Source organism: Triturus cristatus, chromosome 6, assembly GCF_964204655.1.
Source record: "Triturus cristatus chromosome 6, aTriCri1.1, whole genome shotgun sequence".
Lineage (NCBI taxonomy): Eukaryota > Metazoa > Chordata > Amphibia > Caudata > Salamandridae > Triturus > Triturus cristatus.
This window is the reverse complement of record NC_140589.1, coordinates 448,881,054-448,905,134: the sequence shown is the minus strand read 5'-3', so window position 1 is coordinate 448,905,134 and position 24,081 is coordinate 448,881,054. Positions and strand designations below refer to the sequence as shown.

Sequence of the window (24,081 nt, the reverse complement as noted above, 5' to 3'; positions counted from 1 at the left end):
AACAAGAGAGCCAGAGTGGCAGAAAGGCACTTTTGAGTGCTCAGCTACTGCTTAGCATCTCAAGCTGTAACCCAACCAAGCCCCCGAACAACCGGATAACAGGGTGGGCGGCGACGGCTCTTTGCAGTCCCCCTTGCAGCTCTGCCGAGACCCTGAAGCCTCTAGACCTCCACCTCAACTCTTCACCTCCTTATGTCACCTAAGCTCCTTGGCTCCGCCCTCTGGCATGCCCCCAGGTTGCTTCAGGTTTCCTTGGGTCTAGCTCCTGGTCTAGCTCCTGGTCCCACATGAGCAACATCCAGCTGCTTGTAGCTTCTCGCTGAGCTCACCACCAAGGCTCAGAGGCCCTGCGATCTGGTAGGTTCCGCTAAGTGGGAGAAGCTAACAGGGGCAGACCTTCTGGTAATGAGATGGCTAGGGTGCTGATAGGTGCAAAAGTCACTGGGGGCTGCCAAGGGTCAGCACTCGGCCAGGTCAACTGAGCTGGCCATGAGGAATGCAAGTTGCTGCTTTCGTGCGGAAAGAGGAAGACGGGAAGCTAAACTGTGTTGGGGAAAGGAACCAGCAGCAGCTCAGAGGGCCAGCTTCGCGGGGCTGGCATTTTCTTGCCGCTGGTCACGTCATACAGCTGATGGCATTTGCTAGCCGCTAGCCTCCCATGTCCAATGGGGGGGATGATCATGGACCTCAGTCTGCAGGGATAGAAAGCGGGACCAAGCCGCGCTGCGCCGAGGGGCAGTGAAGAGAACCAGCTCTGTCCCTCCGCCCCTCAGACGTGTCATTCTGCATCATCGAATCACAAGTTTGACACTCCAATTACAAGTTTGACATTCATATTCATATGTGCCTTAAGAGCTCGAGGTAGAACACATGAAATGGTTACAATTATGATTATTTAAAACGCCATTAGGGCCACTATATGACCCCATTTTCGTTATGATCACATTTCCATATGAAAACTGCACCCACAAACTGCCCGGAAAGAGAGATGTAGGTTCCTAACGTCCCAACAGATATATATAGGCATTTACCTTGACAGGTAGACTGCTGCAATTTATTAGCATAGATACAATGAATACTCTTTGCTAGACTTAAGCTCGAAAAGTCACTTCCTAAAGTTCCTCACATGTCTATCCTCTGTCTCTCTTGCAACTTGGTGATGTATTCATATGGATGAGGGCGCAGGCGACTCAGATGCAGTGAGGAGTCTAAAGAGTGAATCCTACACCTGTGTTGTGCGTCGAAGCTTACATGATCACATCAATGTTAAAATAATTTGCATTAATGATTTGATTGTGTATGATTGAACAATGGGTTAAAATGGTATCTCGCCGGCTTCTGAAACAGTTTAAGTAAAACAATCGCAGAGTCCATTGTCATCAAATGACCAAGCCAGAAGTCATTTCGAAAAATTCAAACGCACGGCGCTTCTATTCAAAGAGACGGTCGCTATTTCAGAACTACAGACTCTAGCCGGGAGTCTCCGAGGAGACACTGTGGCATCCTGCGTAGTCTCTGCTGTTTACAAATCTCTGGGAGACGCACTTTAACAGTAATAAATGCTTGTATACAGGACAGGGCATGAGCTTCTTTTTTATTCGAAGTGTGATGTTAATTATATTGGGCATTTCAATATTTAAAATACTGTTTTGTTACTGTCCCAGTGTTCACGTTACAGCCTGCTTCTGTCGTGGACATGCTGAAGCACTGTTTGTCAACCCTGATAAATAACGATACCACGGGATAGGCTATTTATTGGGTCCGATAAATAACACCTATGACGAGTTATGGGGAATAACATGCATATTTTGGTGTTTAACACGCCAAAAGGAAACACAAGACACAGTAAACACTGTGGGGCATATTATCAACAGAATGAGATAATAATCGCAAATCGCATTTAGCGTGTTTTCTTTTATCGCCGTCTATCGCTGGTTGACATCGCTGTGTTAGCGGCGTATTAGCAACGCTTTGATCAGAGGCGAAGTCAAATCCAGCGATAGACGGCGATAAGCAGCAAAAGTGTGAGAAACCAAGCGATAATTAGTAAGCTCTAATGAAAAGCTTGCTAATAGGCAAGTGTGAATTTAACCACACAATCCACCTCCATACAAAAGATGGTTTAGTCAACTTTTAAACAGGTGTTAAAATCCTGCGGTTATCGCTGCTTTTTTAATCGCTTCGCGGGTCCGGTGCCGCATTAATAGTGCAAAGTTGTGTTTGCGACTGTTTTCGTGTAGTATTGGTGAGGAAGGCCTACTTTGCATGTCATTAGCGATAAATATCGCTGACATGCAGAGCAAAAAAAAAAACAGCAGCTATCTCAAGAAAACAAGCACTAAAGCATGTTAGCGTGTTCTTGTTGATAGTGCGATAAAAAAATCGCCGCTTTTTCGGCGATATGTGCCGCTAAAGTGGCAAAAGATTTCTTAATAATATGCCCCTGTATGTTTCCCTTGCTACATTTCGGCAGGTTTGACCTGTCAAAAATGTAAAGAAGGTTGAGGTATTTAACGCATCTGGTAATTATTGGATGCGTTAAATTCCTTCAAACTCATAATTCCGACCCATGCGTAAACAGGGGTTAAAGCATGAGTCGGAATATCACTAGCAACTTGTAATCAGGTCCTAGGCATTCATCTTTCACTGACTCATGCAAAGAATCCATATAGTGGAGAAGTAGCCGTGCCCAGTGGATTCATTTGGCTGTTAACATTTGTGAGCAAAGCATAACACACCTCTTGTATGTGATCTTTGTTGGTGGCCAGTTAGAATCTGTTTCCTGATGTAGCTGCACATTGTGTCTAGAACCATGGATGCATGAGGGAGCAACTCTTCCCGTAGGAGTCAAGCCAGCGTTCTTTGAAGACTCCGAGGCCACACGCAAAGATGGATTCTCAGTACAGCTTAGTAAACAAAACTCTTCACCTGTGGGCACAAGAAAGTTCAAGATTTTTGTAGACACAGCACTTCTGGGCAAGGGGCCTATATACCAAAGTACTCATGGGAACACCAGGGGTTTGTGCCTGCTCGTTTTGCCCCAGGCACTTCTGTAGTACACAATGAGCCACAGACCGTTGTGCAGCTCTCTCTGTAATACATTTTGTGTGGGTGGACATCTGCAGCGGCACAATGTCAAGACATAGGGGCAGATTTATGATAACTGGCGCATCCCTGCATATCAGCAGGGATGCGCCAGTTATTATGCGCCACAGATGCGCCACCATGGATGCGCCGCATTTATAATGCGGCGCACCATGGGGCAAAAATGGCACAGATGCGTGACGCATCTGTGCCGTAAAAGTGGCGCATTGCTGGAGTTGCGTCGCAAGCGCGACGCAGCTCCAGCAATGTTCTGGGGGGCTCTATCTGTACAATGCTGCATCAATCCTTACACCTGCTTCAAGCAGGCGCAGGGTTTTGACGCAGCATGGGCCTAAAAGTGACTGAGTGAAATCTTGTAGATTTCACTCAGCCACTTTTAGGAGGCGTTCCTGCGCCGGAACGCCCCCACCTGCCCTGGAACGCCTACATGTGGCGCAGGGCTTTACAACGTGACGCATCTCCCAGATGCGTCACGTTGTAAATACCCCGCACCATGGCGCAGGATTTGCGCCGCTGCTGCGTCACAAAAGTGACGCAACGGCGGTGCAAAAGTGGCGCAAGTGCAACATAAATCTGCCCCATATTTCTTTACCTTGTGCATATGAGGAAACATCATTGCCTGTGTACCTGTACAAAATTACTGAGGCAGGTGCTGTGACAAAGAGGCCCTGTGGCTGTGTGGCATAGAGGGGGTGGTGCACATAATGGGCACCCCTCGAAGGTCCCCTTTGTGATGCAGAACGGAGGGAATCAGGAGGCTCACTGGAGTTCCAGGCAGAGTATAGAAATCACAGCCTGCACGCCCTTGTGGAGGGCCTTGCTTTCCCCTTAAAGGAAAGCTCGTTTGCCTGCAGTAAAAGATAGAGTGGTAGTTACAAACGGTCTCTTTGACTGCCACTAGTTTGCTCTTTCAGGCACCGGCTAAATCTTTGAGAGTGCCTGACTGCCCTCGAGGGAGCGCATTTATTCATAACTAGGTGCAGTTGTGCTTGCACCTTGCACACCAAATCAAGGTTGACACTGGTGCAAGCTGGGACCATGCAATGCTTTGTCCAATATAGCATCAAACTCAGTGAACAATTTCACCAGCAAAATATTGATTCCTGTGTTAACACTTGTGAGTTGATGAAATGCATCAAACTTCATATTCAAATGAAATGAGCTGAAACATATATACACAGAGGTGGCTGCTGACACCTGCAAGTTGTGGGGCGAATATTTCAGCCCACTGACAGGCACTGTTAGAAATCAGCAATGCCCTTAGGCTCAACGCCGAAGCTCTCAATCGTGGTCTATTTTACACAGTATTTAAAATGGGCCATCGTTGAGAGCTCTGGAGTTGAGGCTGAAGGCAGTGTAAGTTTCTCACAGTGCTTGTCAGTGACTCAAAAGGAACTCCTAATAAGAATTGAAAAGTATACCTACCCACTGCAGCAGTGTTCCTCCGAGCACAGGGTCCAAGATTCAAATACCCTAACCAATCCAGACGATGCTCTCATGCTGTTATACTATTAACCAGAATGAGAGAAGTACCAGAATTTGCTGGAGTAGGCTGGCTCAGCACTCCTTCAGACACTAGCTGCCTGTGTCTGTTCTCCATCCAGCTGTGTAACGCACCTCAGGTTGGAGAGGTTTAAAGTGTGCATGCCGGGTAGGCAGTCGTAAAACAGCCAGCCCAACTGACATGCACACTTGGAGTGACCATCAGGGCCATTACTCTTCCCTGAGGCTGCCAATCAGCAGCAATGGCCCTGCCTCACCCTCAGATTCCGCTAGGACTGGCAGAATGACAGACAGATTGGCAATAAAATTATCTTTGCCACCCTAATGGAGGCGTCACCACTGTGTATACAGTGTTTAAACACCAAATACTATTAACAAGCTTGTAAGGCATAGGGAGCTGAGAGCACAAAAAGGGTCACTGAAACACATACATGAGTCGAACATATAGACATTTTGTAGGATTACCTCACACTGGATGTGTTTTAAATAATTTGAGGTTGCCAGCACAGTCCATCCTCATACCAAATACCAAGGGGCCTGGAGAAACATGTTCCCCCATAGGTATTCAATCAATCAATCAATCAATCACTGCATTTGTAAAGCGCGCTACATACCCAAGAGGGTCTCAAGGCGCTGGGGAGGGGGGGGTGCTACTGGTCGAAGAGCCAGGTCTTGAGGAGTCTTCTGAAGGCCAGCAGGTCCTGGGTCTGTCGTAGGATGGTGGGGAGAGTGTTCCAGGTCTTGGCGGTGAGGTAGGAAAAGGATCTGCCGCCGGCGGTGGTCTTTCGGATGTGAGGGACTGTGGCGAGGGCGAGGTTGGCTGAGCGGAGGCTTCGGGTGGGGGTGGGGAAGGTGAGTCGGTTGTTGAGGTAGGTGGGTCCGGTGTTGTGCAGTGCTTTGTGTGCGTGGATCAGGAGCTTGAAGGTGATCCTTTTGTTGACGGGGAGCCAGTGCAGGCCTCTCAGATGGAGTGTGATGTGGCTGCGGCGGGGGACGTCGAGGATGAGTCGGGCCGAGGCGTTCTAGATGCGTTGGAGTCGTCTCAGGAGCTTGTTTGTAGTTCCGGAGTAGAGGGCGTTCCCGTAGTCGAGTCTGTTGGTGATGAGGGCCTGGGTAACGTTTTTTCTCGTGTCGAGGGGGATCCATTTGAAGATCCTGCGGAGCATACGGAGGGTGTTGAAGCAGGGTGCGGAGACGGCGTTGACTTGCCTGGTCATGGAGAGAGTGGAGTCGAGGATGACCCCCAGGTTGCGTGCGTGGTCCATGGGTTCCGGGGCTGTGCCTAGTGACGTGGGCCACCATGTATTCACATGGGAAGGCTGGCTTTAGGAGTCATGATGGAGCACATCTTATTGTGCATTTCCACATGGAATACTTTCACCCCGGACTTATTGTTGGTTGCACAAATTCACACCCTCAAATTGTTACACCAGTGTGTTGGGTGTGCTCTCTAAATGTGATTTTGCAATTATTACATTTGTTTAAGGACAAGAAGAAATTCTTCTTTATTTACATTAGCATTAACAAAGCACACACATGTGTTTCTCTGTAAATCAGGTCCATTGGCATGTTTTAACCTAAACATTGGCTTGCAGTTTATTCCAAGTTTTAGGGCAGCATGAATGACTTTTACGTGTTTGGTAAAATGTAGCCAAAAGCATTCATGATAGCACAGGCCAAGCTCAAGACCGCCTTTAATAAGGGATATGAGTGGGGTTATGGAACAATCACTCAAATAGCATTACAGCTAGGAAATACAATATTTAAAATTCCTAATCAGAAATGTATGAAAAGAATAATACTGCATTAACCAATAACATAAAATATTAGATGAGTTGAATATGAGTGGGCCCATAATTTATGTTTAAGTCAACGCAGCTAATGTTAGTCCGTTTGTAAATCTACCTTCCACCACTGCAGCTCCTACTAATTGTCTGGGTTCACTACCTCTATTTTGCGTATTTTCAATTTCAGTCCGCTTTTTTGCAACCATTTCCTGATGATGATAAAACATACCGTGAGCAGTAAGCTAATGAAACCAGTGTTTGCTCTGAAAACGGAAGGATATGGGTATAGACATTTTAAAGGTGATGAGAAATCAAATTGATCCGATTGTTAGAGCCTGAGTCTGAAGGTACAAACAGAAAACACAGGCACTAGAAGGAATCCCTGGGTCACTCCACAGGGAAAACTGCAAAATTAGAGTGAAGCAGAGGGACTATACACTGTATGAGTTCATTTACATGGGAATGAACATAACCCAGACCAGGCATCTCACCAAGCCAGATATGATTCTGCCTGCTAAAGCTTGGTTAATGTTTAGAGTCCCACAAAAATGTAAAGTTATCTTACCACCACTACAACATCCATTAGTCATCATGTCATATGGCATTGAGGTTAGGACTGCGCAACTAAGGGTAGGTGACAGTCTACAAATCTTTCAGTTAGGTCTATGATAACTATTTAGAGGTCCTGTACTGTGAATGACTATTTTACAATGTTGTTAAAGATGTTGTTTCGGACATTATTAATGGGGCATGCTTTCTTTTGAGTACTATCTATATTCGCTTTTTTCATTATCTGTACTCTTTATGATGCGTCTAGCAGTAGCTATGAAGTCTAATATGTGCAAATCTTTCCTTTGTCTCTTAGGTGGATATACAACAGCTTGAGATACACTGTGATCCAGATAAAGCTTCTGCTGAGGGTTGCTGTGAACTAAATGACATAGTGAGTACTCACCATCTGCCTTTGCCTTATTGCATTATTGCATTCCTGCACATGCAACATAGCAATGATAAGTGTCATAATGGACACCAATGCCTGGCGGTACTTTACATCTAATAGCAATGCATATAGCAAGGCGAGGATAGGTATGCTACCAGTTTTTTTTTTTAAAGAACACTTGTAGCATGCCCAAGCTTTCTGTTTTCAGAGAAGATTGTCTTGTGCTAGAGCAATCAGTTTTTCAGAACGTTTCCAAATGTTCAAAGTATGAAACGATTACAGTTCTTGTGTAGAGAGTACAAGGGCTCCATGGTCACCTGTAGTTTATTTCCTTTTTTTAAAATTCTTTTTATTAACTTTTGCTCATATGACCATACAAACCAGCAATTTCTATAATCCGTACATGGTTGACTTCTTATTATCCCAACATTTTTAACCCAGAGAGGTGTGAGGACTTGGGTCCCTCCCAATTCCAACAACACCCAACATGTGGCAGACCATACATACAGTTGGTATACACAACATTGTACATTGTAATAAATCAGGTATCTGCACCATCTTGATAACATCCATCCTGTGTGAGTTCCTCGATTCCCAGCTACGGTCTATATTTATGCCATGGTGACCATATTTTCCCCTGCTTTTTAATACACCCCTTGCTTTTATATACTGTTCCTTCAGCTTGTTGGCACCAGTCAAGAACACATTCCCACTCTCGCAAGGATGAAGGTGAAGGCACTTTCCATCTCCTTGCAATGTTCCTTTTGACAATCACCACTGCAAGAGCGAGCCATATTCCTATATACCGGGGCCAGTACAAGTCGCCCTTGACCATCAGGAGAAGCCATTTGGCATCCATAGGGACCGTCACTCCAGAGACCCTTGACATTACGTCTGTGACGGCTTGCCAATAGCTTGCTATCACCTGACATTCCCATAGATTGTGAAAAAAGGTACCCTCCTGCTGGCACCCCCTAACACAAAGCACTGTGTGGACCCTGCCCCAGGTATGTAAGAGCGTGCGTGGGTTGTAGGTACGGTGTAGTATCTTAAGTTGAATCAATCTGAACCTTGTCTGAACTGCTCTAGGGCTCTGTATTGCCTCCTGCTAGTCTGTGTCATCTACGTTTCTGAGGCCGTCTGTCCATATTGATCTCAAGGTCACCAGAGAGTCCTGAACGTTATTCATTAACTTACGATATATTGTGGAAGTTGGCTTTTCAGGAATAGGGTCTAGGAGCAGCCTGTCCTCTAGAGGTGAGTAGTCCAGTAAGGGGGTGCCTTGTTGGATGTAACCTCGCAGGGCTTGTATAAGTCTACGGTGGTGATATCTTTGTGTGGTTGGTAAAGCATATTCTTGCTGCAAGCCTTCAAATGCAAGTGGAGCCTCCCCTCTCCAGACATCACCCGGATGCTCAATGCCTATCAATTTCCAGTTTCCGAAGCCCTCTAAGGTTGCTACGTCTCTCAGGAGAATTCCACTCCCACAGTGGGGTCCGGCTGGTCAACTTCCCGGCCCAGCCTTACATTCTATTGGCCTCTCTCCAGCACTCCACCACTACTCCTGTGTGCAGTGGGCACTCCAGACGCCTCCTTCTGGAATATAAGAGTTGTGCCAAGTGGCCCTTGCGCATCGCAGCTCTATCTTCTCTGTATGCAGGTTCATTCTCGTTAGTGTACATCCAATCATTTATAACCAGCAGCTGCGAGGCCCATCAGTGCAGCCTAATGTCTGGGACCGCTAATCCCCCATCATACACCCATCTGCAGTTTGTATAGCGCTATCTTGGGGGTGCCTCTCTGCTACAACAGTATCTGGACTTCGTGAGATATTCTTTTGAAAATCTTTGGGGGCACTCAATAGGGGGTATTCTGGAGAGTGTAAAGGAGGCGCGGCAGGGCCATCATTTTGAAAAGGGCTGCCCTGCCCATGAGAGACAATGTGAGGGTACGCCAATGCTGTATTTTAGCACCTGAGGCGTTCCATCTGGGGATCAAGGTTACTCTGCATAAACGCCACGCAATCCCTTACAATGTGTATTCCTAGGTATTTAAACTCCTCTTTCACCACTGGGGCCTCACAACCTGCCGTTAACCTGGGAGGGGGAGCCCGACAGTGGAAACACCACCGATTTAGACCAGTTAATGTTGTAACCTGAGTAGCTACCGAAGAGCTAAAGAATATGGAGTACCTTCGCCATCGAGTAATATGGCCTTGCCAGGTATAGGAGAATGTCATCCGCGTAGTGCGAAAATCGTTCCTTCCATCCTCCCGGAGCCCCTATCCCCCAAATCATCGGGTCTCTTCGGACCCAGTGTGCCAGTGGCTCCAGTGCGGGAGCAAATAGCAGTGGGGATAGAGGGCAACCCTGTCTGGTACCTCTCCCCAGCTGGAAGGATCTGGATGTTACTCCATTAACTCTCACCTGCGTGCTAGGACTCTCATACAGAAGCGGGAGCTGCCCCCATTCTCAGGCCTCTACTAACATGTCTAGCAGCGGCCGTACTATTATGGAAGCCTGACTTTTGTAGATCTCCTCTGGTAGACCATTGGGCCCTGCTGCCTTCCCCGAGTTGAGGTGACTCAGGGCCTCTCCCAACTATTCCGTCGTGAGATCCTCATCTAGTGAGGCTCTCAATTTATCAGATATTTCGGGGAGGGAGAAATCTCTTAAAAATTCCTCACAGTCATTCTCGGTTCTGGTACTGACAGGCGCATATACCCTCTCAAAGTGTGTAGCAAAAACTTCTGCTTTGTCTGCTGTGTCCTGACTTGTGTATCACACCCTTCACTCAGGAGCGTTCTCTATCCCGTTTCCCGAGCCACGCCAGGAGTTTCCACGCTTTGTCACCTATGTCGTACACCCTGTGTTGAGTCGCGAGGGTATACGCTCTCGCTTCACAGTCCGCTAGCGCTCGTAATTCACGCTGCTTTAAAGCTAATCTAGGCTTGGATTCACTAGAGGTGTTGCTAGCGGCATCTCGTTCCAACTCGGCTATCTCCAGTTCCAAAGATGTAATTTGAAGCCACTCCTCCTTTTTTTTGGGCGCCAATCAGAGCCTGTGACTGCCCCCTCAGCACAGTTTTATAGGCCTCCCATATTATTATGTGCGAAGCCACTGACCCTTTATTTTCCTGAAAGTAGAGCCCCGAGCCTTCACAGAGCTGGTCTCGAAATTCTTTGTCTTGAAAACGCCAGGGGTCATTCCTTGGATAGGCTGTCCTAGAAAGGAGCGGTCCCCTAATGGCCACCCCTACCGGAGAGTGATCGGAAATGCCCCGTGACATATGCCTTGGGTTTATAAACTCGTCTACTTTGTCAATCCGGGTGAAGAGGTAGTCAATCCTAGAAAAGGAGCCATGTCTCACAGAGTAGTTTGTGTACTGCTTAATCGAGGGGTTGTGTGTGCGCCACAGGTCTACCATACCCATGGCCATCATGAAGTCTGCTAAGTCACGCTCTTCCCTCCTGCCCGCCCGAGAGCTAGAGCGATCCAGCTCTGAATCCATAACTGCATTTGTATCTCCACCCACCAGGAGGGTGCCCAAGGGCAACTCAAGTAGGAAGGAACTAATCTTCGGAAGGACCATCCTATGAAGTCCCAGGGGTACATAAATTGAACATAGCACAATGGTGCGCCCCTTCCATTTACCCGCTGCTGCAACACTGCAGCCTGCTTTGTCCTCCCACACATTGGTTATACCCAAATCTGTCCAGTGCTTTACACTTGCTACCCTTCAGGTGCGTCTCTTGAATCAGGACTACGTCGGGGGAGTGCCTCTTAATGTGTTGGAGGACAAGGGTGCACTTAATTTTGTTGCCCAGTCCGTTAACAATCCAGGTCCCCACCCTTATGTTAGACTGTTCCCCCATGGTTAAAAGCTAGAAGCATATCCTTAGAAGTCCTTCCCTCTCCCAGAGCTATTCTATGACAACCTGCTGCACCTGTTCGACTGTGATGGTACTGAGCACATGCGTAAACATTCAAAACAACATTGAATAACATTCCCAACCCCCCTCCCTGCAACCTTGTTAGGTGAGCAATAAACAACCTACCTCCCAAACACACAGAGTGCCTGTCGCCCAAACAGTGTTATAGTAAACAGTAAAGAAGGGGCAGCATGCTAACTGCCAGCGTGAAGTTTCATCTAACCGCTGTAAGATACAACTAGACCCTTAAAGAAAAGCTAAGAAGTAACTTAGTCCTGTTATACGTATCCCCTGCTGTCAGGGTAGAGTCTTGTGGTGCCACGCCACTAATGTCTCTGCAGCCCTTTATCTTCACGAGGTGACTCTCGCCACCTGCGCCATTAAGGAACCCTTCACCCAACCATCAACCCCAGACTCAAGCTAGGAAGCACTTAATGTCAATACTTTCGGGGGGGGGGGGGAAGAGACATCTTCTGAACCAAATATTGGTCATCGATGCTGTTCTAGGCCCTCTGTTCCATGCTCCATCTTGCGATCTCCGTCTCTCGATTTTCAGCCGTGCTACTAGTCTTGGAAGGTGATCGAGTCGTCCCACCTTTACGTTCAACTTTGCGCCAGCCTTCCAGCCAATCATTCGCCTCCACTGGTGAGTCAAAGAAATACGTTTTTCCCTCATCAATGATTTTAAGTTTCGCCGGGAAGAGCATCATGTATTTCACATTGGCTTCACGTAGGGAATGTTTGACAGCATCAAACGAACACCGCTGGCACTGGACATGGAGCGTGAAATCCGGAAAAAAATGGATGACTGCATTATCATGATGGAGATCCCCATTCTGACACGCCGCCTGCAACATGGCGTCTCTGTCTCTGAAATGTAGTATCCGTGCTATGATTGTGCGTGGAGGTGCTCCTGGGCGAGTTAGGCTCCCAAACGCGCGATGGGCCATCTCAATAGAAAAGAATGAGGACATGTGCTTGGGCTTCAACTTGTTGAGGATGAGGTCTTCCAACAATAGGTCCATCGACGGACCTTCCATACCCTCCGGTACTCCTACTACTCGGATATTATTCCGTCGGCCTTTCCCTTCTTGGTCTTCAAGTCAAGCAAAAATATCGGATTGGTTCTTGGTGAGTCGTGAAACCTGCTCCTTCAAGCATTTGGTCTTGGACTGCAGGCCCCCAATGCCTGCCTCCACCTCCCACACCTTCTCAGACATTTTCCGAAAGTCCATTCTGAGTAGGTTTGCTTCTTCCATAACTGAGTCAAGTTGGGGTTCTAAGGTTCCTTGTAATTCCGTGATTGCCCTCAGAATGTCTTTCAGGGAGGGGTCTTGGGATTGTTCTTCCTGCTCCGATGGCGGATCCCCACCTTCAGTTCCACCCTCTCGGCCCACAGCAACCTTATACTTATCAATTTGGTTGGCCTGGCCCAGCCCCACCACCTTGTTGCAGCCCATGTTCAGCGTGTATGGGAGGACACTGATGAGCATATACTTGTGGGTGAACATGGTCGTAAGTGTCTCTCCTGGCGTTAATTGACCCCTCTTCTCAGCACTGAGACTCTCAGGCGCAAATAGGAGAGTACTTCCAATCTAGACACCACCACTCAGGCTGTTAATTTGGGGGGGGAGCGCCAACTGTCAAACCTCTAGACAGGAGTGGAGCTCTTCACCTGGCCCCCAGTCCAGGCTCCGCAGGGGGCATCCTCTGCTCTCCCGACTCTCACTTTATTCACCCACTCCTCCCAGTTGCTGAACGTCTCCACTGCTCTATACCTCCTTCGGCAGGTCCCACAATCACATCTTCCCAATACAGAGTTACATTTCTAGTTTGCAAAGCGTGCCCCTATCTGTGCCTCCCAACATAGTTTCTCAACGCAGCCTCTACCTTGCACATCCTTTCACTCACCTTTTCTCTCACGCTGCAGAGCCTGCCCCTGCAGAGATTCTCCACCTGGCACAGCCCCCTCCTTATCGAAAGCCTCTCTCGTTGCATACCTTTACTTCATGCACAAACTTTCCATGATGCAAGGTTGCTCGGCTAATGGTCTCCCCCCTCATTTCTCTCATTGTGCATCGCTTTTGCTGACTTTCATGAGATGCCTCATGCACTCTGGTCACCAGGGCAGGATGTATTCCTGCTGCAGCTCATGTTGAATCCCAGCTATGCAAACCCTGTGTTATGACCAGCTATGCAAACACCGTGTTAAGAACAAGATCAATGAGCTGGGAATTTGGATCTGCAGTCAGAGCAGGTAAACTCTCCATACTGCTTCCACTATATGGCACAGCAAGGGCCAGCTGGAAAGTTCTGGAAGCGCCCCAAGACGAGGATAGGATCGCACCACTTTTTCATGTCTTTGATGATCTGCATCAAAGACTATCTAGCTCTACACGTAGAAAAGCACACACACTCAACCATATTTGGATCCGCAATTTGGATTTTCAGAACATTTTGACTGAGCCAAATTTATGGCCTGGTTACTATAAATGAGATTTACTATCATAGTCAACAAAAGTAAAATCAATATAAAAAAGGCCATCTTTAGACTTGTCAATGAAGAAACAATTATATTTTTCAGTCTCAGGAGACACTAGAATAAAACATAGCACCTGAATAACACAATGCAAAAAATCAATGCAAGGATTATAACTACTGGGTCACCAAGACCTCTAATGAGCTAGCTCCACTTCATACTGCAGAAATGCAAGCACTGAACCTCTTGGTAGCCCATTCAGGTAAAATGTGCCAAAACTGGAGTAAGGCAAATATGATTAAGCCTGAAAAACTAATTTTAAGATGTGCAGGAAATATGAAATTACAGTGAAACTGCTGAACAAAGATTTTAATTCAGAGATGATTATCACCTCCTATAATCCCCAGAAAGAGGTTTAAAAATAATCAGAGAATTGATTAAAATGATTCAAGAATTGTATGTCAATCTCAAGTCACCCTGTGCCCAAAAGTATGTAAGGGTGTTACCCAAGCACTGTATAGATACAATCACAGAGCTGAGACAGGAAGTTGGAGCTCAGAATGTGTCACCTGTCACCACAGAAAACTGCTGCTCTCTTTGCTTTCTCGAAGCTTGTAACAATCTGATTTTGAAAGACTACATGATGCTTTAACATACTTAATAACTGGGCCACCTCTGATTGCTTCCATGTTATCTTCTCAAACTGTTACACGATTCGGCTCTCCTTCCACTGAAAGCCCTGTTAAATGCCTACTTAGATCAGTCTAGAAATGGTTAAGCCTACTTTGTCAAAAATAGATCCAGATTGTAAAATTATGAAAATATTTAAATGAACTGCAGCGTAAATGCTGGAAAATAACGTGGCCAAACAACTAGGGAAACATATTTCATCTACTAATTTAATAGGGCAAATCCAAGCAGGTCTTCGTCCTGACCATAGTATAGAACCAAACCTTCTGGCTGCAGATGATGACCTCAGACCAGAGGCAGACAGCATCAATGTAAATGCACTGATATTACGAGACTTGCTTGTGGCCTTCAGTGCCGTAAACCAAAATATACTTATTAGTTGACTACATGCTAGGCTTGCTTCGTTACAGGACAACTGTTATCTGGTTTGAGTGATAAAGCACGAAGTCCAGCAGGACTGTGCCTTGACACCGCATCGAATATGTGAGCTCTCTGGTGAAATTACTTCACAGTGCCGATGACACGGGATGGTGAGAGTCAATGGACATGCAGACCTCGGCTAGATTGTTACTGGCTCTCAGAAATGGGTAACATTGCATTACCAGTAAAAACTGTAAAGAGTCTGGGAGGAGTAAAGATTGACAGTGACCTCTCTCTTACTAGTCCAGTATTCTCAAGGATTTTCTCTTGTGAATTCCATCTTAAAATGTTCTTTAAAATTACCCCCTTGCTTGACGAGACTAGGAAAGAAAGCCCTATATCTGCCTTCACTGGATTCTCGGCTTGACTCTGCCAAATCTCTCTCTTTATGTATATGGTTCTGGACGTGTCTCCTCCAAAGACTTCAAGTCATCCAGAATGCTGAAGCTAGATTAGTACTTAGAGCCCCAGGATTTTGCCACCCTCGTCCTCTTCTGAAAGAACTCCATTGATTTACAACGAGATAACGTTTTAAAATTCTATGCATTGTAGACATGGTCCAGCATGAATGTGTGCCTTGGTTCAATATAATAAGATACCAGCCCTTAAGAACTTTACGCCACACCCCAATCTACTAATTATTCTGAAATGTATCAAAAGCTGTGTAGATGGATGCAGAAATGGCGAGAGAGAGCACAACGTTCTACCACCAAGGTCACATGCATTTTCCCCCAGCAAAATGGAGAAGGAGATCAAAAATGACTCGCAGGTTCTCAACCATGTCAGAAGCTGTCGCCCACATAGGTATTTGCTGTACAAGCACTGGCACTCTGATTAATCTACACATTACACCTTCTTGCTGCAGACCATTTCAGAAGTGTTTTGTTTTTAAGATCTGTGGGACCTCTGGGCTATTATAGCCTTACAGCCTGCCCACTGTGGTGGACTGTACCTGACCTTTAAGGCCCACTCCAGCTTCTCGGGCCTTTAATAAGGGAACAGGACTTTAATGCTGGTATAGCCCAGATGCGGAGGGCTATTAGAACATTCCACCACTAGAGGGCAGAAAGTTTTAACAAAATGTTAAAATGTTAAAACAAAGGCCTCGCGGAGCCTGAGGGGACTGAAATCCCCTCGGCTCTGTGAAGCCTTTGTTATACACAACAGCTGTGAACGACAACATTGGAATGTCGGCCATTAGAAGCCCGGAGCACTCCATTGTCTTCAATGGAGCTCCCAACATTACAATGTTCTAATACAACTTAATCTCATCACATGACTCCCAAAATGTCTGTTAAGTTTATCACTTATCACCTCTTGCAAAATGTTGTTTCACTGGAAAATAGCAGTACTTCTAGCAGACCCCTCTAAATAACTTCGTCTTTTGGCACACGCATGTTAAAACTACGAATAGTTGATGGTGTTTTACTGGACACCATTTTAACCTTTCTGACAAGCTCATAATACGATATTAAAGTATTGTGATACATTGTGAATTGAAACACTTTTTACTTTTACAGTTGCCTTTGGACATGAAAGCACAATCTGGCACCGAACAAATACTGGTGTCAGGAAACGCTTCGCTTCAGATTACTAAATAATGGCGTAGACCAGGTGTACTACCTCACTCTATTGTTGGAATTTACTACACAATGTTTTCCACTGTTAAATTGAGTCAAGGATTGGAGCAACACACTTAGTGCACTCAAAAGAACGTTTATTCAAAAACATTTATGAAAGTGTTTACTTTAGTGACCTTTTGAGAAATATGACATTTGGAAAGTGTATCTTATGACAACAGTTGTGTAGTGTTTTTGCCACTCACTACATTCCCTCGTTTTCTTTCCCCAGTGTGGAGGAAGTGCAGAACTAGGCCTTGGTGGAGACCCAAGAAGATGCAAATGTTCCCATGGAGGGCCAGGTGTGCAAGGAATTACAGGGCCCAAGGTACAGTCCACATTGTCTTTGAACATCTGCACTTTATAATGTGAAATAGAACTAACAACACTGGTGTCTCTTCTTCTTTAGGGGCAAAAAGGGCACAAAGGAATTCCTGGAGATCTTGGAAGACCTGGAAATCTGGTAATAATTGATGCATTTTACTCTGGAATATAATTTTGTGCCGCAATCGATTTAGTTGCACGGTATTAACAAATAATTTCCAGCGCCGGCTGGCAGGGAATGGTGGAGGGGGGCGGGAGGATGGGTTTGGAAACAAAATATTTTTTTTAAAAACACTTACCTGCTCATGCCGCTGCCGCCTCTGTCTCTACTGTATCGTTGCAGAAGAGTCCGGAGGACATAGGCTCACCTAAGCCAATCATAACGCTACTTCAGCATTGTGATTGGTCTGAGCACCGTGGATCGGTGCTCAGATGGGGTCTGAGGCCCTTGTCATGTTCCTTACTAGGCTGTGTAATGCAGCCTGGTGGGGAAAATGCAAGGCGCGCATGAGGGTTTGGCTGGCCCGAAAGTGCCGGCCAAGCAGTCATCCGCCCTTAGGGGCTAATTATGAAGTAGGGAGGAAAGCCTCCTCCTGACAAACAGAATCTGCTCTACCGCATCAGGGCCCTTCTGACCAACTTGGTCGGTTTACATTCCGACCGCCCGATTACGATGCTCACGGTCGGTATGTAAATCATGCAGTCAATCCGAATCAGTTCAGAGCGACTCACGGTGTATTCATGTCAGTTGGAACCGCATTGTACACCACTATGAACAGCGTTTCCATCCTCGGGATTACAATGTCGATTTCCAACACCCTATCCACGTTGGCCTGTCTGAAACAAAAAGGCTGTTGGAAAGTGACTATGGGGGGCCCTGACAGGGTCCCATTCATCCTACGGCCTCTGGGTGGGGGCCGAGGGGGTACCGAAGGGACCCCCGTGTAAAGCCCTGCAGTGTGTGGATGGCACCATGGGGTGCCCACGACAGGGTGCAGGGTTTTCTGCACACCCCCCATTTCCCCATAGGAGCCTGTGTTATGGCCAGTTGTCGGGCGTAACACGAACTCCCATAGGAAACAATGGGAATCCGACCGAACGGTGTTCGATAGCATGGTAATGTGGCGGGCGGAACCACCGACCCCGAGTCAGTCGGTGCCGATTCTCAGACGGTGTCAGGCAGAGGCCTTCCACCCGACATCATAATCGCCCTTCAGTGTGCATTGCACAGTATACTCTTCCTCCCTGAGCCACCAGCCCCACCCTAACCCAGCACCGCAGCAAGGAAAAATAAAATGATAATAACCTTATTGTCATTTTATTTTTCCCTTTTCCACTGCTCTGAGATCAGTTGGGCGATGCTCCTCCACTCTAGCGGAGGAGCCGCCCCTGATTTAAACTAATACTCAATGTGTGTTTTCTTTTAATTAGACATTTCAATATTATATATAATGTGTCAATGTACTTGCATTTCACATTTTGCCACATTTTGATAATGTGAAATTCACATGAGAAAATCATTATTCACTGCCTGACAAATTGCAAGTTACATATAGAAATATAGGTGGATAACAGTGAATTACGAACATTTATTGCACATTTCTCTGGGGGATCACCCGATTTATTGTGATTTAGCTATGATGTGAGTGCAGAAATTCACTTCAAACTGGGTTGAGACTTACCCCAGTGATTTGCATTTGATAGGGGTACACCCTCCTCCAGAAATAATCTACTTTATGAAAACAAGAGGCTTAACCTAGATGGTCCAGTAAAATATTTAGTGAAGGATGCAGAACACCAACTAAAACTCATAAAAAGGAGACTATTCCTAAAGAAGAAATCGAACAGGTCATAGAGCACTCTTAATCTTGAGAATGTAATATGGGATCTCCATGCTCCCTAGCCTCACATTTATACAAGGGGTTTCATTAATTGTTGTCCTACGTGCAGTTGCAAGGCTGACTACAAATAGAAGAAAATTTGACTATATCACACCACACTTGCTGAACTCAATAGACTCTCATTCTACGTCTCCTCTACTTTCAGATCTGTTTGCATCATATTCAAAAGTCTGACGCTAAACACACCCACTAACTCAAAAACAAACTTGCATTTTCATGCTGACGGAGACACCCTCTCAGCACCATTAATCTACAATTGTAAAGATTTGTTGCATCAGAGCTTCTACTTTCACACACTCCTGTTTGGATTTTGCTCCAAAGAGCTGGGGCCAGATGTACGACCATTTTGCGAACCTGTTTGCACATGCAAAAACAGCATGGGGAATGTACAAACCCTATTTTGCGACTCGCAATTTTTTGCGACTCGCTAGTAGGAAGGGGCATTCCCTTCCTAATAGCGAGCACAACCCTATGTAAGAATGTTTTTCCTCTTCAAGAGGGTGGTAATGCACTCGCAATAGGGACCCCTTCCCCTTTGCAAATGCAGGGGAAAATAGTTTTTTAAGGGCAGGCAGTGGTCTCAGGGACCACTGCCTGCCCTTAAAAAATTAAACAAAAACGTTTAATTTTTTATTTTTTTTAAATGCATTCCGTTTTCCTTTTAGGAAAACGGGCTGCATTAAAAAAAAAAAAGCTTTATTTAAAAGCATTCCCAGACATGGTGGTCTGCTGAGTCCAGTAGGCCACCATACCTGGGAGGGCCTGCCATTCCCAATGGGGTCGCAAATTGCGGGAGGCTCATTAATATTCATTAACCTCTCAATTTGCGACCTCACTGGGAATCGCTAACAGTGTGAAATACACTGTTGTACATTGGAAATAGCGCCTAGCAAATTGCGAGTCGACAATAACTCGCTATTTGTGAGGCGCTGTTCCCACAGTTGTACATCTGGCCCCTTGAGTTTTCACATGGCCCAGGGGGACATTGTCTTCTTCTCTAAATTAGCTTGAGCACACTGCAGATTGTACGCTGCATTGCACACGTTACTACACAAGTTTATTTTGCAAATGTCTCTTTTGCCTTTTTCACATGAGAACCTATTGCTATGTTAACACTCTGCAGGTTCCTAAGATTTAGTCTGAACATTGTGAGTATGGTCAATCAACAATGCCCCTTGTTATTCTGTTGTGGTCAGGCCCTAGCACCGAGATAAAACATACTGATGCAGCTGTAGTTGGGTAATACGTACTTTGGTCTTATTGGAATACACAAATAAGTAGCACACATTTGGAGAGGGACCTTTCCAGGGAGAAGAGCAAGACAGCACCTATGATGTAGATCTACCATCTATAGACTGAGGTACGGGGTCTGCAGATAATGCCCAGAGATCTTTCAATATCTAATCATTCTGCTTCTATACAAGGGAGGGAGATTAGGCTACACTGTCCTTTTATAATGACAGCTCTTTTCATGATTTACGGACTAATTGCTCTGCTTGCCATATTTGTGTTATGCATTTTCCTGCCTATTGTGGCATGTATACTGCATATGAGAGCACGTTAGTTAAAATAAATATTTTAAACTTGTTTGTGTCTCTGTCAGACCTTATTGTGGACAAGTACAAGAGTGCAAGCGAAAGGGTATTTCTTGCAACCACGATTCCTGAGAGTTGGGAGTTCTGTGTTCTGGGGTGTCTACTCCTTTGTCTCTCTGTGAGTGAGCAGGAGAGCAAGTCAGACACTATAGATAGTCGGTCCTGGGCTCATGGATACTAAGGTGTTAGGATGACCCAGTCCCAATGCACTGAGGCCTCATAATTCTACACATAGTTCTGTGTTTGAGCAGAATCCCTGCAACAGAGTGGCTTTGCTGTCAGGTATTTGACTTGATCCATGCTTTAGATCTTTCAAAAAGCACCTGAAATATCACATAGTCCTGCAACTCCTCACCGCACAATAATTGACTCCTGCAAATACTTTCAACACATATCGGTATATACAAGGACTTCATAATGCTCATAGCCTCACTGAAGCCCATCCATTAGAACTAGTTGTATGGGCCACTGTACTTGGAAATCCATGTTTGGAACTGCCCTTATTTTATTCCACTGTAATCTGCTTTTACTGTTCTAATATGTGATATTTGTGTACCTTCTTTTTCTTATATTGTACCATTGTAAATTTAAAGTGTGTTATTGTTTGACATCCATATATTTATGTTAAGCTCTATACCATCTTCCTAGATCATGCATCTTGTCCATACTGTAGAAAAAAGAAACTTTTGTTAATGGTTACATGAAAAGTTAAGTATACACAATGTGGCACAGTGATACTCAGAGGACGGCCCGGGGGCTGCATGCGGCCCTCCTGACCTCTACATGCGGCCCCCTGGGCAGCAGCATCACTGGGCTGCTGTTTACTCGACTCAGTAATAACATTAAAACATTTAAATATACAGCAAGCACTTATTTAAAGGTTGATTGCAGTTAGGGAAAGGAAGTAACTAGGCCCTTAACTTTAGGAAGAACATCATTTTTAAAGACAGTAAAACGTGTAAAAATGCAATTGTCTTTTCAATATTCAAAAAGTGTATTTCATTGATCTGTCGAACCATTTAACCTTAGTAAATCAAATTATAGCGGTGCACAAACACAAATTTAGAGACATTCATGCTTCCCACACCCCCACCTTGGCAACAATGCCATTAGTGTTAATATCCAGCATGCATCCTGAAGTCATGTATTTCAAGGTTCTCTTATATGTGATAATGAAGAAAAAGGAGGGAAAATTAAATAAAACAATTGTCCAGGATCACACAATTTGGTCAAGCAGAAAAGCCTTGATTCATCCCAGGTTTTCTGGTTCCTCATTGAACAATTGAGTTCAGCCACTAGCTATACATGCTTCCTTTCCACAATACTCCCTTTGTACCTCCCTCACCCGGCTGGCATCAGTGTGGCGCAAAGTCACACCAAAGACCAAACTTTGCGGCCCCCGGGAAAATGTTTGTGAGTACCTATGTGGCAGAACAGGACAGAGATGAAACCAGTATTCATGCCCAAAAGACCCTTTGTTCGAGTGCCTGCAGTACAGCACCTTTATGCACCCTAAAGCATTCACCTAAACATAGAGATCAGTCATTTTCAATGTTAGGGCTAGGCTCTTCGACTCATTGAAGAATACATTTTGGTTTGCTTTTCAGGATTTCTGCAAATAAAGTATATGTGGCGACTTTTGATGCAATAGATATCAGTGGGGAATATAGGTCTTTACAACTCATGCGATTTGATAGTACGCAATACAATTACATCGCAAGTCATTACAACGGCTTGCAGTAGGGGGCATGCTGGACTTAGGAATAGTATTTTTTACTATTCCTACTCCAGTTTGCGCAACAGCAGGGAAGGTGTTGGATTATAAATCCAATACCAGTGGGCACCCTACTGCAAGTCGTTGTAATGACTTGCAATGTAATGGTGTTGTGTACTAACAACGCATTGTAATAGCATTGCGTTGTGGAGACAGCGTTGTAAACGCTGTTTCCCATCAGTGGGGTTTAGATACATAGTTTGAAAACATGACTGGCTTTTACTCTTCAGTGCATCTGAAGTCCACATCTCCTCAATATTCTCATGTTTAAAATAGCATCTCCCTACTCGAGCACACAGGAGTATACTAATTCGTCCACGGTAGGGGCCTGTGTTTGACCTCATGGTCACAGATTCAAATTCAGACAAGTCCACTCAGCCTGTCATCCTTCGGAGTTCAATAAAATAGGCACCATTGAGTTGGGTAACAATAAACATCTGTTATTCAGCGCCAAGATGCGTACGGGTAAACGTGAGGCTTTGAAAATACATGCTACTACTGGATGAAGGCAGCCGGGTTCTGGAGGATTGCACTGCCCAGTCAAGTCACTTAAATTCCGAAATATTACCCACCTCAGATGACCAGCTGCCCCTTGACCATAAAGTTAAACATTCATACAAAGGGTATGAGAGGCAACATGTATACACAGTAAATTATAAGGTTTATGTTGAGAAACAAATACAAATAAAAAAAATAGTCCACGTTGCTGTTTGTAGCCTTGGTGTGTCTTTATTACAGATATGCTTGGTTTTCATAGATGCACAGCCAACGTGTTTCGCCCAGACATGGGCTTCTTCAGGGCGATATGAGGGTGCTGTACTCTCGCCAGGGGAATAAAGTAGGGTCTGCAAATGTTCTGGTCCGTGTAGGGACGTAGGTAATGAGGAAGTTACCTCATATTGAGACAGAGAAATATGGTCGCTTACTCAATGGACCATTAGTTCCGCTTGTATGAACTTTGAAAATACATGTTATATTAAAGGCTTGAACTGGAGTGTTTTCTGCAAGGAAGAGAGATTAGAAGTTTCATCTCGTGGGTGTTAGGTTTGAGGTGTGGTGAGTTATTTTACATTTCAGGTCATCAGGAGTACTGGCCAGCCTCTCAATGTCTTCAGGGGAGAAGACTTTCAAGGGCTCCTCTGTACATAGGGGGAACAAAATTTGTAATTGTCTCATGAGCAAGTTGAGGTGTTCCATGTACCTGATTGGAAAGCGTAGAATGGAACATTGTGGAACTCCTTGTTGGAGTGGTAGGGGGCTGGAGAGTGATTTGAGGTTTTATTTGTTGGGATTGATTGCTCAGGTAAGATTCAAACTAATTCAGAGCTACTCCACAGATTTTAATTCAACCCTTCAGGATTTCCAGGAGGCATAGGTGGAGACATTTTGACAACACTGCAGAAAGGTCAACCTGAGAAGGATGAAAGGCTGTGCTGGCCTCAACAAGATTAGAATCTGTATCCTCCATGCTGCATACAGCTTTCCACAGAAGGATCAAGAGGCATATGCTTTGCAATCTTATTGGCCTCATCTGATTGTCAAATGCATTGCCTGGTAATGCAGCTGAGTGGGGTAAGGCACTCACTGAATATGTGCCATATTCTAATATTAGTACAATACATGCATGCATGCTGCAGTGCACTGTGTGTAATCTGTACAGGTTTGGATCCCAGGAGGTTGCTCAGTGGGTTGTTGCAGAGATTCAGGTGTAACCGGAGAGTCACTGGTTTCAGTGATGGTAAGACAGCATATGATACGAACCCTTATAAGTACAGCAGATGTCAGATGCTTGAGACACTACACAGCTTACTCATGCGTTTACTATTCTAAGGGTGATAACATGGATTGGGGTTCAACTGCTGTTATTACACGCCAAATAACAATTACGTTTTTGCTGCACGTGATATGGTTTGTCATTAATAATAAAAGAATTCACCTAAGCTACAAAGCATTCCATATATTGTGAACCCAACACACATGTTATTTTTCTTCCTGCTTTGCAGCTCAAAGCT

At 45.3% G+C, this 24,081-nt stretch overlaps 1 protein-coding gene across 1 annotated transcript in view; it reads left to right on the top strand.

Moving 5' to 3' along the window:
- Window positions 1-24,081, top strand: part of COL21A1 (collagen type XXI alpha 1 chain) — a 268,022-nt gene that overhangs the window by 113,410 nt on the left and 130,531 nt on the right. The window contains exons 5-7 of the mRNA XM_085610868.1: window positions 7,261-7,338; window positions 16,708-16,803; window positions 16,885-16,938. Of these exons, the coding sequence (XP_085466994.1) occupies window positions 7,261-7,338; window positions 16,708-16,803; window positions 16,885-16,938 (228 nt within the window). The remainder of the gene's footprint in view (window positions 1-7,260; window positions 7,339-16,707; window positions 16,804-16,884; window positions 16,939-24,081) is intronic.